At 45.7% G+C, this 16333-nt stretch overlaps 1 protein-coding gene across 2 annotated transcripts in view; it reads left to right on the forward strand.

The window, feature by feature from the left end:
* The first annotated feature begins 9353 nt into the window (after positions 1-9353).
* The window catches only part of LOC108388284 (prostatic acid phosphatase), a 37844-nt gene continuing 30864 nt past the window's right edge, over positions 9354-16333 (forward strand). For both annotated transcript variants that reach the window (XM_073223879.1, XM_073223880.1), the window contains exon 1: positions 9354-9770. In XM_073223879.1, coding sequence (XP_073079980.1) covers positions 9663-9770 — 108 coding nt within the window. In that variant the 5' untranslated portion in view covers positions 9354-9662. The remainder of the gene's footprint in view (positions 9771-16333) is intronic.

Consider the following 16333-nt stretch of genomic DNA (forward strand, 5'->3'; position numbering starts at 1 on the left):
GGAGGGTATTATACTAAGTAAAATAATCCAGGTGGAGAAAGACAAATATATGATTTCATTTATTTGTATAATCTAAAAACAAAACAAAATGAAAAAAAATAGCAGTAGATTCACAGATACTGAGAAGGGACTGGTGGTTACCATGGGGGGAGGGAATGGAGTAGGTAAGTGGTGGGGAGGTGGATGGGGATAAAGGGGCACAAAATCCTCAATCGTGTAAGTTGGTCACAGGGATTGTAGTACAGCATGGAGCATACAGCCGATGATTCTGAAACATCTTTCTATGTTCACAGATAGTTAGGTTGAGGATTTAATAATGGGGGGAACTGGTGAACCACTGTATTGTATACAAACTAATATAAGATTGGATATCAACTATACATCAATTAGAAAAAAACAGTTAATGACGTTTTAAAAAAAATCCTTCAGCTGTAAGGACCCCAGTCTTCTGTCACACATTCTGACAATGAAAAGAAGGGGTCAGGGAATGGAGTCTCCTGTGGTTTTCATTTGAGTCACAAGAGTTTTCTGATTGAAACAGTGTTGTAGCCATGTAATCTGATCTTTCTGTACATTACTGCAATAATTTCCATGAAGAGTTTGTGTTATCCAAAACTGGGACTATAAAAATCTTGTTTCCTGTATCTAAATGATATCCAAATACTTATGTTACCAAAGTGCTTGAGTTTTTCTCATGCTAAGAATATTTTGTGTTTATTATTTCTAATGAATAGTGTCAGGTAAAGTACATGAACTTCAGGTTATTCAATTTTATTTGAGTAAATTTATTCTAATAAATTTGTTGAGAAGTGAAGAAGGATGAAATGGGGTTAAACAGATATATTTAGAACGTTTTGGAAGCCTATGGGCAACTTCACAGTGATGTGGCAGAGGCTGCCCTGAGCTCACCATGAATCTCTCCCCATCAAGCAGTGTGTGGTGAACCACTGCATATTATAAGAAAGTTTCAAAACATGTTGGGAGTTTTTTGTAATAAAGGAGTTGATTAGTAAGCCTTTCTCATTGAACAAATATTTACTGAGCCCTTCTATGTGCCATGTATTGCTGGGGGACCCAGCAGTGAACTCCCCTGCCCTGGTGGGGAGACAACAGGCCAAGCACAGGTAGATGCCATGGTGTCAGGTATGAAAAGGGCTATGCTAGAAATGGCAAGGGCTGGAATGATGGACTGCTGGGAGCTGCTTGCTTAACTGAGGTGATCAAGGAAGCAGTGAAGTAAGAGCATCGGCCCATCTAAGGAAGGAGAGTGTCAGAGGGGTCTGCACAGTGCATGTGGCGTGTGTGTCATGGCCCATGGCAGCTTGTCTGAAGGGCACTGAGGCCCATGTGGCCACAGTGCAGTGAGCAAAGGAGAGAGAAGGCATAAACTGGAGAGGCAGCAGGAGCCAGGCTACATGGGGGGTGGATTTAAGTGTGGTGGGAAGCCAGTGGAAGGTATTTAGTAGGCAGTGACCTGATTTGATTCAGGAAATTCTTAAGGACAAACAGGACTTTCTAAGTGGATATTGTGTTATCCTAGGAGGTTCATGATACTCCAAGGACTTGTAGAGTCTTTTTAATACAAGACACATCCAAAGATGGAAGACGGGGACAGGGGCACAAATGGGAGCAAGAAAATGAAAATGTTCCCTCTTATGGCTTAGGAACCAGCCATGTGATAGGAATAGGCAGGTGAACAATGCTATATACTGAGTTAGCTTTCAGGCCCACCTTCTATAACTGAGGACAATAATCAAATGAGAAATGGTATATAGTTAATATTAGACACTTTAAATTTTCTTTTCTGATTTTAATAAAAATATCTGTCATTGTAAGAAATTTAGAAAGTAGAAAAAAGTAGAAATAAGAAAATGAAACCATTTATAATCACATAGCCCATAAAAACTCACCATTAAAATGTGAGTGTGCAGTCTTTTCTTCAATACACATTTATACTAATGAGAGAGGACGGGCTTTTGTAAGTTGCAAGTTCTTTCCCTTCCCTTTGAAGTACTATAGAACTGATACTGTGCTCAGCATTTAATGCTGTAGTACCAGTGAAACAGCACAGGACAGTGTTTGCCTGGTTATTCCAGTAACTAGAGCCTTGGAATGACACACAAGGTGATGTGGCCAAACACAAGTGCCCTATTTCTTGCCAGCACCTGAACAATGGAGGCTCATTCCCAGGGGACAGTTTCAGAAAGACTGGACCCGGCCTTGCTTTCCAAGCTCTTTCTCAGTTAGGAGTCGCTGTCACCTCTTTCTGCCAGGCTTTAGGTTCCGAAGGGTGAGAAAAGCAGCTTTGTTACAAGGGGAAGCCTATGAGAGGGGCTGCCCATGCAGGTAATTGCAGTCCAGGGAGCAGTGGAGGCTGGCTCTGCTCAGTTCAACACCGGGAAGGACCTGCTTCCCTTCAATTCTGATGCCTCATCTAGTCATCCAGACCTGGCCTACCTTCCTTGGAGACAGAACCAGAGGAAGTCGATCATCTCATCTCCAAAGGAAAGAGTATTTGCTCCCCATCTGCTAATAGAATCACATCTGGGAACCATGGTAAGGAGAGTGAGGCATTAAGGTAAAGGAGGGTCAGAAAACTCCCTGATCAAGATAAATAGTAGTTAAACATAATATCTATCTTAAAAATACTGATTAATGTACAACAATTTATCATTTAAAAAAATCAAAATTAAAAATTTTTCCTTTTGCCTCAGGTGCCAGTATACTGGTTGGGCGGCCACTATAACCACTCCTCACTGAGCCTCTTCAACTAGGCCCAGGAATTTGCATTTTATTAAGCTCCCCAGTGATGCTTATCCAGGTAGAGTTAGAGAAGTCCAAAAAAGATGACCTCTGAAGTTGCACATTACTTTTGTGACATTCCAGTGACATAGTCATTGGTGGTCTGGGGGGTGTTTGGCTAAATATAAAACAATAAAATAGTCGCCTGATGCCAAGGGCAAACAGACACGTGCATGCACACACACACACACACACACACACACACACACACACACACACACACACACACACACACACACAGTGACTGGTTGCGGTTGTGGGGAGGGAAACTTTTACTCCAAGACCATCTTATATTATTAAATTTTGTCTCAAGGCAGCTAACAGTGCAGTAAAGTTCTGATGCAACAATTTGCCTGTATATTGACTGTTGATTAATCAGTATTATTGAATGCCCAATAGTCCAAAGGGCACCAAGTGCCAAATAATACAAATGTGAAAAACAGCAAGTCAGAGAGTTTAATCACAGCCTCCCTACCTGAACAATGAAAATATACCCACTGATGGATCTTAACTCCAACCCAGAATTTTACTATGAGGCACATTTATGTATTCATAGCCCTTTGCCACTGAAGATCATGAATTTTTCTCCTGTAATTGTTCCTGTACAACTTTTTCCTATAGTTGTCCTATAATGTCACGGATTCTGCTATACCCCCCAGATCTCCCCTCATGAGCCAAAGGATGAGTTCCCCACAGCTCTTGGGAATTTGTTGTCTGACATCACTCAGCTGCCAGCTCCTTGGGGAACTGCCATGGCAGAGGGAAGACGCCTTGCCCACAGTCACTCTCCCTGCCAGAAGCAGCCTCTGTTGAATGACTGGCTATCTTGCCCCAGTTCAAGAGAACTCCAGAAGGCCATGTCAGCATCAGAACTTCTAGCAGATCATCTGAGGACCTCTCCTTCTGCCCAGCCCTGCTTATTTCCCTTCCCCTTACCACTGTGGACCCAGAGGGCATCCCTAATTAGTTCCTTATTTGCAAATCTGCATCTGGGAGTTTGCTTTCCAATGAGCCTAGGCTGCTCTCCTGGTGGAAGCCCCGCACTACTGATTGGAAGTGGCACACTTAATGTACAGAGAAAGAATTGCCGCAAGGGAACAAATGTGATTCAACTAGTAAATTCTGCTAATCACTGGCACTAAGATCATCGACACTCTACATGAGGAAGTCCTTACTGAGGAGGTAACAGAGAGAAAGTAAGGTCTGGGTTGGAAGTAGGATTTATCCAACCACACACACCCTGGCATAGGTGGGTTAGGGAACCAGAGTTATTGCCAGGGCCACTAAGGCTATAGCCAGGATAGAACCAGGCATCAATCTAAGGGCGAGACAAGGAAGAAGATAGAACAAGGAGCCAAGCTGATCCTTGAGGAAATAGGTCGTTGAGCAGAATCAGGTGTCAGACACAATGGAAGGCGCATAGCTCAGAAATAAGCAGTACCGATGCAGGGGTCAGTGCAGCCGCTTCATCTCTGCCCTGAACTACCTCCAAAATCTTCATCCCCTTTCCCTACACCTATCTCAAATTTCCCTGCATTAAAATCTCACCCATTAAAAATGACAGTGGGTTAGGGGGGACCTGATATAGGGGAGAGCATAGTAAACATAGTATTCTTCATGTAAGTGTAGATTAAAGATTAAAAAAAAAAAAGAAAGAAAAGAGGGATTACTCCTTGATAGGATAAAACGATTGGTAAATCAAAGATTAATGCATGCTTTAAATATCCTTAATGTTGATCACTTAAAGGGTGTCAGATGATCAGCTATGGAGGTACTCTTTTCTGATATTATTCCTTTCTCTTAATAAAAAAAAAAAAGCAGTTCCTGTGTGCTGACCTCCAATGAGTTCTACACAGTGGTATAGAGGGCATGTCAAAGTGTGGGCAAAGGGTCTGTTTGTTTCTATGCAGAAGATCAAGGCCTAGCTTGGATACCCAGAAAATGAACTAAGATACGATATGAGGAGGAGCTACTGGCATCAGCACTCTCTGGAGGACTCGTGCCGGGGGATGATCATCAAAAAGCCTCCACAGGGATCCGGGTGATGCTGCGGTTGTGGCTGTGTCCACCCCACCATTTCCTGGACTTGCCATTGGAATGAAGAGAGAGATGTCTAGGCTGGCATGTGCATACAGTGAGACAACGAATTTGACTGGATCTGTACTGTTGGAACTCAATCAGGAGTTGGGAGGGGTGCAAGTTGTAGCGCTCCAAAATCCTGCGACTATAGACTATCTACGGTTAAAAGAACATATGGGATGTGAACAGATCCCAGAAATGGGTTGCTTTAATTTGTCTGATTTCTGTCAGACTGTTCAAGTACAGTTGGACAATATCCATCATATCATAGACTAATTTTCACAAATGCCTAGGGTGCCTAAATGGTTTTCTTGGCTTCACTGGAGATGGCTGGTAATTATAGATTTGCTTTGTTTATGTCACCGTATTCCTATTATGTAAATATGTGTGCGCAAGTTAGTTAGTAGTTTAAAACCTATACATACTTAAGGTACTCTACAAGAAGATATGTCAAAGAAATAATCAATCCTCCCATGTTTTCTTCCATATGCTACCTCTATAGCTTTTCTTCTTCCTTCCTAATTACAACCCTTAAATAGAATTCATGCCTCATACCGAATTTACCGAGCATCATAATTCCTCCAGGTGGTAAAGATACCTCGAGACAAGTGCTGGGCATAGAAGCCACAGTGCATAAATCTGCAAAGAAGTAAAAAGCTAACCTTTTCAAACAATATGGCTTCTCTCTCACTTACCAACTTTACATTTCCCTGTCTGGCCCCGGAAGATGACTGGTTAGCCAGAGACCGGTAAGATTCCTCAAGGGAGGAACAACCTAAGACAGGCACAGTCGCAAGGGGGCCATCAGGTGAGAAATTGGGGAACAACAGTGGTGAAGCTTAGAACCTCCCCCCCCCCCCACCATGTTGAGAGAAAGCTTCTGCACCCATGGATGTTTTATTGCCCTTGTCTAGCTCGGATTAGCACATAGTCCACAGGCACACACCTGATCATCTACAATTGCTCTCTTACAACACTAAACTATGTTTTCTACCTTTACCTTGCATCTACCTACCACTTCAGCAGTTTATTAAAAATAAAAAAAATAATAATAATAAAGGGAGAAATGCGGGATCCACATATAAATCAAGTATAAAAATCAAACGAATATTCATATTTGACCTGATTGTTTATAGTTCATAATGCGTGATCAGAATCGAAAGTTTCTGTGATGAATGCTCTTGTACTGTTCACCATGTAAGAACTTATTCACTGTTAGGGTCTAGGACTCCAGGGTTTCCCAGAGAACAAGACACACGGACACGGAGATGAAAATCCAAGCAAAGTCTTTATTCAGCCAGCAAGCTGGGGTCGACAGCACCTCGCCTAACACGCAGGCCGAGTCCGAGCTGCTGACCCCGAAGCAACTTTGGGTATTGATTATATAGGATCTTCACAGCAGTTACATCAATGCCCGCGCAGTTCTACAACTAATAGGTTTAAAACACACTCTGTATTGTAACCAATGGGAAACATTGTAACCTTTTTAGGGAACACGCCAGTTGCCTGCCCGCTTCAATTGTTATCTCTTGCTTACCCAAGCATGTCTATGTGACTTATCACAGGTTACATCCCCAGGCATTCCCAGGCTGTTGCCCACTTCTAGTTATCTAACTTAGGGTAGGCGCATTTCTCAGAAGCCTCAGGTAATTTACACAAGAAAAGACTGGGTGGCTCTCGCTCTAGGCAGTCAGGTTAAGTGTCATTAGTTCTTTTTCCTGACTTGATGCTCTCTGCACTCCGTTACATTCACTATGTAAGAATTCGTTCACTATGTAAGAACTTGTTCGTTATGCTTCAGAAGATTGGACACTGACGAGAACTAGGCTTGAGATGGATTAATGATTGTGCATTGAGCATTGACCCCCCATACAGAATTTTATTGTTGTTAACAACCATTTGATCAATAAATATGAGAGATACCCTCTCAAAAAAAAAATGACAGTGGGGATTGGCAGGTGGAAAATGTGATGGCAAAGAGAGGGCTACAAGCCCCCTTAAATGTCTGATTTTAACCACACATACATTCACTCTTCATGCATTTACCACTCCAGAAACAGCAGCTGCTCCCCCATACACATTCTAGGGTGTCTTATGATCACACAACAGCAGAACCCTTCTATCGCAGGTATGAGCAAGTAGAACAGGCTGTGGGAAAAGCCACTGCGCCCCCTCTGCTGAGGGGTGGAGGCAGTTCAGTGGGCAGCTCCCCCAGCAGCCTGTGTGGGCGGGGCCAGGCGCCTGGGGGAAATAGGGACAGATTTCCTCAGCCCACGATCCTCATTTGCACTTATTTGCAGTCTTGATGGGTTCACAGCTGGATAGGCGGTGGTATGTATGACTCACCTGGAATGCAGGCTCATGGCCCGAGCTGGTGGGTGACAATAGAGTTGGAAGTCAGTCTGTGGTTAAACTGTGCCAGAGTAGGAACGGTACTGCTAATCCTAATTCTGAGATACCACAGGGGAGCCCCAAATATCTTACAGTGTGACTAAAAATGTTCAAAATTAATTGCTCTTACTTTTCTTCAATTTAAAAATACCTCTTATAGGCCATGTGGAAAAGGAAAATTTGCCCCTCCAGGTTCTTCCCATGCCTGAGAATCAAATGGACATGAGAAAGATGAGCAGGAGAAGATCAAGTTTAATTTTGTACACACGAGAACCCCACATGCATGAGAGGTTCAAAGCAGGGCCAAACGCGGTGTGTCTGCCATCCTGAGCTAAGGAATGGGGCGGGTGCCTGGGCTTCAAAGGGGAGGCGGCTTTCTCACAGGGCAAGTAAGAGCAGAGGCTTGGTTGTAAGAATAGAAATAGGTTAGCATAAGCATAGCCATCTTAAAAGCCTAGAAGCCATTTTCTGAGTATGTGACTTAGAAAGAAAAACTGGAACTGGGTAAGGCCTTGAAAAACAAGTTAATCATGAACACCAGGTGGTGGGCAGCTGTGGCCTTTAGTCAGCTAACCTTGGTCAGCTAATCTTACATACCAAGCTTATCATGCAGAACCTCCCTGACAGTTGAGGAGTGGTCTTATCTTGCTCCTGCCTAACCCCAGGATGCATGTCTTGCAAGAATAATGTGCAGCTGTGGAAAATTACTATGAGTTAAGTGTTTTGAAAATGCTATATAAACCCTTGGCTTTGAGTGCTTGGGGTCCTTGTTGAGACCCGCTGCGTTGGGCTGACACTTGGACCCCAGCTAGCTGGCTGAATAAAGACTTTGCTTGAATTTACATCTCTATGCCTGTGTAGTTTGTTCTCTGGAGAAACTTCGGAAGCCCGGACCCTAACATGGTGATTAGGTGCCTGCCTACAGATGGGTCACTCAGATAAAATTTATCTTCGGTAATAGCCCTTATTTTGGAAAAGACCCCAGTCTAGACTATTTTATGTAGTTAATGAAGAGGCATACACTTCTCTTGAGCCCCCCAGAGCCTGTCTTGATTGCTCAAAATAGTTCATATGCCAAAGTGGCATGTTTTCAGGAGGCTTGTTCTGAACCCCTTCAGTAACATGAGAGTTTTAGAAAAGGGAGCCGCCTTTGTCTGGAGGAATAGATCTCAAATGCGCCCTCTCTGCAGGTCCACCCATGATTCTTCCCTTGCGATTCTGGACTCAGAGAAGATGAGGAATCACTGCGCTAAGGTTTCCTAAGCTAGGGTAGACCCCTTTCCCAACTCACAAGGTGAATGCTGTGTCATACTGATGCCAGGGTTCTTGTTTGCGGAGCCGAAGAATGAGCTTCACAAACAGTCAAGGTAGGAGAGCAAGGTACAGGCTTTTATTTAGAGATACAGTGAAAGGACAGAGCTCCCGGCTCACACCAGGAGGGGACAAGGGAGTCCATAGTGGTGCATTGTCTAGGGGTTTTATAGGCAGTTGCGGATTTTTCGAGAACATGAAAAAACTTAGGGGTGGGGACTTGTTAAGTAGTCCCTGAATATTAAAAATTAACATAAGGAATTTCCTGCCTTGATTTCTCTCCGGGACACTGGCGCCTTTGGGAGCACATCAAAAGGCTGCCTGCCCAGCCCCCAAGGTGGGCTGAGGTATTGTCTACTTGCTAAAGAATCTTGCCTCTTGAACTTCCTGGGTGTTAAAATGCAATCTTATCTTTAAGATGGAATTCTTCATGCTTTTTACCATGCCCTCTACAGCTGGGTCTGCAGCTAAATTAGTTGCTCAGTTTGCATAATCATTTTGTCAGATCTGAAGGAGGAAAGCACATAGGCCTGGGCCTTTCAGCATACTAAAGTGAATCTTACACATGGTTACAAATGATTAGCATAATAAAACATGTGCTACTCTTCTTTATCTGGGGAACATTAACTGATCTCACTCAAGAATGATTCTAGAGCTCAATGTTTAACATAGAGTTTTAGTAGGGGGGGTTCCTTGCATGTAGTTACATTGCTCTGACTGCAAATATCCCGCGACCCCTCCGGAGGCCCTCACCCTACTCTGACTACATCCATGGTCCCCATCTCAATATCCCCTCTAGAGAAAAGACAAGTGAAAAACACTTCTGCCGAGTGCTCTGTAACCCCAAGGAGCTCCCGACTCCAGGCCCCAGCGCTCTACCTGAACCCACAGCCCCTGATCTCCGCCCCCCAGCCCCGAACCTCCCCCCGGCTCGCGCCGGGCCCCTCCCAGGCCAACGGGAGGCTCTGCCGGTCCTGGGCGGGCTTCTCCCGGGCCCTCCTTCCCTAGCCAGGCCTCAGTTAAGAGCCTGCCCCGCCGGCGGCTCCGCACCCAGGCGGTACCTCCCGTCTCCCGCCGCCATGAGAGCCGCGCCGCTCCCGGGCGCCCAGGCGGCAGGCTTCTGGTTCCTGCTCGCCTACTGGAGAGGACCAGGCGCGGCGGCCAGGGACCTGCGCTTCGTGACCATGGTGAGTAAGCGCGGCTCCTTGCTTGCCCGCAGCCCAGCGTCGGGTCGCAGCCCGCCTCACTTCGTCCCCCGGAGGCCGAGCTCCGACCCCCGCCCTTCATTCGGAGCCCCTCCCCACGGAGGATCGGTCCTGACGTTAAGGCTGCACTCTGCTCATTTTGCCCTCGCTGTATATAGTCACTGACTCTACATAACACACGTGCCCCTTCGGCCTTTGAGCTGTTTTGAACTGCAGGCAAATCAAGACTCTGGGGGACTCAAGAGAAGCCTTTGCCTCTTCCTTAACTACCTAGAATAATCTAAACTGGGGTCTTTCCGAAAGTAAGGGCTACTACCAGAGATAAATTTTACCTGAGTGACCCATCTGCAGGCAGACATCTAATTACCAAACCTCTTAGCTGCCTCGAATGCAGACTCCGCAGGAGGCCAGGAGAAGCCTCATTAAGCCTGCTTCATTCAGTTTAACGATGACTTGTTGGCAAACCTAAGAACAGTCATTTTCTGAATTAAGTAGTCCCTTCCCCTTTTGTTTAACAAGAAATTGGAAAATATGCTAAAATAAACAGCTTTTGAAGCATAAAAGTTAACCTAAGCATGAGATTTCTAACTTCCCCATACCACTGAAATCACGTTTCCCCACCCAGGGTATGCGTGACAAGTTGTGAAAAGTAGGTGAAGGCTTAATGCACGATGTTAAGGAAAGAAAATACACCGTTGGCGTTTGAAAGTAGAGAGTTTGCAAAGGGGACTTACCCATGTTACATCCAAGTCCTGGAATTAATTCCTGTGTCCCTTGGTTGCTGTCTTAGATTTCCCTGTTACCTCCATTTCTCCTTTTCCTGTTTTGCTCACTGTCCCTCGGCTCCTGTCCCTCTTCTTGTTTTTCAATCTCTCTGGAACTCATTGTCTTCCTCACAGTTTATCTTTGATTGAATGAAATCATGCTGATAAATAGTAAATTTTGTTTTGTAAGAATACTCTAATTTTATTTTTGTAATTTGGAGTGAACTCACATTTTTCTTAAAAAATTAAACCTGAAATTATGTTTTCTGAATGGTGTTTTCAGAATTCCTTTCTACAGAAAAATTTCATTACCACATATTGATGCAAACCGTCATTCCTAGTCCAGTAAATCTTTACTAGGTCTTGAGTTAACAATGAGAGAACCAGAGAAATATACCATCAGTGTATCTATAAATGATTCACCAGCTGTCAGCCATCTGGTGAAAACTGTAATATTATGTACCATCCGTAGGGAAATCCATGTGTCAGACTCAGTACTAAGTACTATCCACGGGTTTGTTATCAACATGCACATTAAGTAAGTGCAAGGACTCCACAGAAATTGCACTGTCAATGCTGGAAAGCTGTGACAAGTGGGTGGCATGGCGATCCTTTCCGAGGTGTTGCAGCACACTCTCAGCTGGCTGCACGCGGCTGCTGCTCCCGGCTGCTGCTCCCCTGCGCAGCTCACCAAGGCCCAGGCCCACTTCCCTGGGCTGCCGGACGGTGCGGGCCTTCTTTCTCCCCTTCCACTCTTGGCTACCACGTGTTCAGGGACTACAAGTTGGTTTTTTCCCTAAGAAAAACCTTACAAAGTTGTCTCTCTTGGAGGTAAAAAATTAACAATTACTACACAAGGCTGATGTTCACAGGTTTTCTGACGGACTTTCTTCCATTCGTGGTAGATGGACAGCAACTCAATATATCTTTCTTGGCCTTTACAAAGACTTTCTATCTAAGGACTTCAGTGAGAAAATATCACTTTTTATCTCATATAGAAAATATATGACTACAAATGGTTAAATTACATGCCTAGAGAAATCCTCAGAAAATGATAACAAGGAGAACTAGAATAAAAAAAAGGTGCCCCTGAATGAAGTGGGGATATTAATGACAAGAACCAATGGCTGCTGAGTGCTTTCCGTGTGCCAGGCACTGTTCTGAGAGTTCAGGACAGCTTATGACACAATATCCGCCCAACAGCCCTGTAGAGTTACCAGGGAAACACAGGATGCCCAGTTAAATTTGAATTTCAGGTAAACATCATATTTTTTTTTAGTATTCCTCATGCACTATTTGGGCATCCTCCATTTCTGTTTGCCAAGTCTCCTGGCTGTGTGGCCCAGGAGGCCATGTTCCTGCTGTGTGGGTGACACAGCACAGGGGGCTGAGACTCCCCTGCAGGTGCCTGGCTTACTGGCTGACTCATGAATAATCGCAGGATGGCTTCCTTGCTGTTGCTCTGCAGCCCAAGAACAAACGCCTCCAGCTCTGAGAGGCTGTTGTCAGAAAGGGTGGCAGCAGTCCTCGGTTGGTCCTTATTCTCTCTCAGGTACAGAGTTGCCACATAATCTCCTAAAACATGTTCATCTACATGTGCCTCCAAGGAATGCTAGTTTGACAAGTTGTTAATAGGAGTTGCTTGGTAAAAAATGAGTTTCAGTAGTCAAATCGGCTTTGGGAGCAGAACATGGGTTAAACTGTATTTAAAGGTGTCTTAAGTGCAGGACTTCTCAGAGTCTCAATATTCGAATATCTACCGTAGCTTTCAAGGAAAGGGTTTAGTAAATTGTATTTCCTAAACTTTGTCTACAGAATCTACCTCCTCCTTTTTTCCAGTGTCCCACAGAAAACCCTTAGAGAATTACTATTTTTGTCTGTATGTAGAAAGGATAATAAGTACGGAGAATCCCCATGTATCCATCAACCAGCTTCAATAATTATCACTCATGGGTAATCAATCTTGTTTCACACACACCCATTGGATTTTTTCTAAAGGAATCCCATATATCATTATTCCATTGATAAATAGGAAATGCCATTTTAAGCCAGGGGAAAACCGTAAGTTAAGGTGACCTCAAACAAAGAGAAAAATTCCTTCTCATTCCACCTGGGTTTTTACAGAGAAAGGGCTGATGAGTTATTCTGCATGGTTGGCCATGCAAAATTTTTATTCAAGTCATAGAATATCGTTGATGGAAATAACCTCCAAATCATAAGCATTTCATCTCCGGGGTAACTTCCTGCTGTGGTCGTGTACCTGCGAAGATCCCTGCACCTCTGGGACAGCAGCTGCTGCACTCCTGCCTCGCTGCTCCTGGGAAGGTGAGGAATGGGTGGTAACTCCCCAGGCTGGCAGTCCAATACCATTACAAATTTTCTAATGCTATTTACTAAAATGAAAGTAAAAGTCACGTCTAGGAAAACATTGAATTTTCATTAACTCAGATATGGGATCATCGGCTAGTCACTTAATCCAGCTGAGTGTCAAGTTCTCCAAACTTAAAGTTGGGAATAATAATCATAATTTCATGTTTCCTACTTGACAGACTTGTTAGGTTCAAATGACAGATGCAAGTATGAATCACGATACAAATGTAAGGTGCTACTGGGCATCATCAGTCTGCAACAAGCTTTCCAACTTTCTGGATAAAATCTAGATGGTCATGAATTATTCCTTTTCAAAAAAAATTGTGGCAAAATACACAGAACATAAAATTTTTCATCTTAACCATTTTTAAGCGTACAGTTCAGTGGCTTTAGGTTTATTCGCCCTGTTGTGCTGCCATTAGAACTATCCATCTGCAGAACTCCCCACCTTGCAAAACTGAAATTCCTTATCCATTCAACAGAAACTCTGCGTCCTCCCTCCTTGCCGGCCCCTGGCACCCACCAGCCTGCCTCTCTGAATCCGACTGTCTCAGGCGCCTCTTCCGGTGGCACCGCACAGTGCCGCTCCTTCGGGACAGGCTCACTTGACTCACATCAGGGTCGCGAGGTTCTGAATGACCTGCCATTAGACTGGAGCCCCTGAGTCGGTCAGGGACCAGCGTGCAGCCAAAGGGAGCCTGGAGGGGGAGCCTGGAGGGAGAGTCTTGCGGGGGAACTTGGAGGGGGAGCCTGGAGGGGAGCCTGGAGGGCAAGTGTGGAGAGGGAGCCTGGAGGGAGAGCCTGGAGGGGAACTTGGAGGGGGAGCCTGGTGGGGAGTCTGGAGGGGAAGCCTGGAGGGGAACCTGGAAGGGGAGCCTAGAGGGGAATTCTGGAGGGGGAGCCCACGGAGTCGGTGGCGCCCGTGGTCTGGCTCCTGTCGGCGCCCAAGCGCCCCTCTTCCGTGCCATCTGACCCACTCTCCCTTGGGGGCCACAAGCTTCTCATCAAGTGCGGCCTGGGGAGCAGAGGCACTGGTGGGGATCGGCCACAGTTCAGGAGGGGCAGAGTGAGGACCTAAGTTGGATCAGAAAGCAGTAAAACTGGAAAAGAAAGCATGAGTTTATTTTAAAACTTGTGAAGGCAGGATCCCTCCCGACTGATGCGAGTCCCGAGGAGGAGAGGCACCCAACGGCCCTGCGTCTGACGATCCGGCCGCTGGAGGCGCTGCCGGTGACGCCTCAGAGGCGCGGGGCCAGACGGGCACCAAACATTTGAAATTCGTGGAGAGAAACGAGCTGTGCACACCAGAGGAGCCGACCAGGGGATAAGACCACAGATGAGTAGCGTGGCAGCTTTAGCCGGAGTTCTTCCACAGATGCGAGAAAAAGAAGTCGGCCTCGAGAAGCCCCTGCTGGTGCTCCCAGGCGCCATTCGAATGCCAAGGACAAAGGCGCCTGTGCGCGCTGCCCGGAGGGCAGGGCACGGGGCTGGGGAGCGGCTCTGGGGGCCGCCTCGGCGCTCGCGAGCTCCCGGCCCCACCAGCTCTGGACCCCGGTGAGGGCCTCCATCAGTCTGCCCTCAGGCGCATCGTCTGTAAAACGGGGGCCCCAGTACCGCATGGAGTTGTTGTGAGGCTTGAGTCAGTACATACAAGTGCTTACAAGCCTCTTTGGGAAGTACCCAGAACATTGCAACCGTTATTATTATACTTAGACGATTATCCCATGTGTGCTTTTTACAATGTTCACATAACCAGTAAATTAAAATGTCATTTTTTCCCGTTTATTCTCTTTATTCTCAAAAGCATCTATATGTCTTTTTTCTCTTATGTTTAACCAGTTTCTTCCCAGACATCTGGCCCGAAGAAAACCTGGAAAAAATATACATTTGAAATGTGACTCAAGAGTTAAACAGATTATCACTATTTTCAACCATAGTTAGACTTGCTGATGATTTATTGTTTCTTTCCCTCTTGGCCCCGACTGCGGAGGACCACCGGATGCCCTTGTGTCCGTCCTCACCGTCACTGCTCACATTGGAGCAACGCCTCTGAGCACCAGCAGGGACTTCTCAAGGCCTGACTTACCTTTTTTCAGTTCTATGAAAGAACTCCCGTTAAAGCTACCACATTGTGCACCTGTTATTTAAAAGACGTTATTACTCTCTAGATGGCTTTATATTGTATTTTGAGTCCCCGAAGTGGCCCAGTAAGACCTAGAGTATTGTCTTGATATCACATAAGAGTAATAGAAACGGAACTGGAACTTCTTGGCGCTGTACTGGCCGCTGCGACTCGAGGTGTGGTGACGGGGGCGCATCTGTTGGTGGGCTGGCGTCACACATCCCAGACCAAACCCTCCGCTGGAAAATACAGCCAGAGCTGCTGCCTCCACTCACAGGCAGCCCCGCAGGCTCACCGCTTCTGCTCTTTGGCCCCTGATCACTGGGTCTGAGGCGAAGGTGTCTGCAGAGACCTTCAGGATCTGCAGGGACATTTGCTGGGCAGCACTGTGCCCTGGGTGCTGGGCCAGGCAGGAGGTCTGTTAAGTTTCTTTACACAAGTTTCTCCCTGGTTTTATGCCAGTGCAATTTGCAAATTTTCAGGGTGGTGAACTGATCAGATAAATTATATTTGATTCAAGACATTTCAGCCAGCCAGGTTGTCACTATAGGCACTTCAAACTTTCAAAGTGTCCTAAATCCAAAGGAGTAAGTAGTTCTTCCTCTCAGTCAAGAAAATAAAAATGGGGGACACATGATTAGAAATTAATAGAAATACTTCTTGAAGGAGAGGGTTACATTTCCCTTCTCCTCCACAGGTTCTCATCTGCCTTATCTGCTGCTGTGAACTCCTGCCAGCAGGAAGAGGAGAGAGGGTGGCTAAGCTAAAGGCCTGAATATGTAACAAGTACAACAAAAATAATAATCATAAATCACATAGGCTGAGTGCAGCCTGGGTGTTCAGTCCTATGATGGCAGCTTTGTAAACATTCCACATTTAATTCTCATGGTTCTCCTGCATGGGAAATAATGATTTCTTCATTTTACACAGAGGGAAATCGAGGCATGCAGAAGTTTAAATCATTTCCCCAGGGTCACTGGCTGGATCTCGACAAGGAGGGAATTGAACCCAGGTCTAACTGACTCAAAGCTCGAGCTTCTCTGAGCTCAGCTTCCACACCGCCTAACACATGGTTCTCCCTTTCCTCTCCTGCAGGCCCTGTGTTCTTCCTGGGCCCTGGGAGGATGTCCCCGGGGAGTGGCCCTCCTGCCTTCCTCCTGGAGTGAGGACATACTCTCACCCCGATTCCTCACACAGCTGCCTTCCCTTCTGCCCCTGCATGGTGTTCCTTCACTTGACTCATTCATTTCTGCCCGAACTCTTTTCCTTTTTAATTCTCTTGACTAACA

This window comes from Manis javanica, chromosome 15 (genome assembly GCF_040802235.1).
Source record: "Manis javanica isolate MJ-LG chromosome 15, MJ_LKY, whole genome shotgun sequence".
In the NCBI taxonomy this organism is placed as follows: Eukaryota; Metazoa; Chordata; class Mammalia; order Pholidota; family Manidae; genus Manis; species Manis javanica.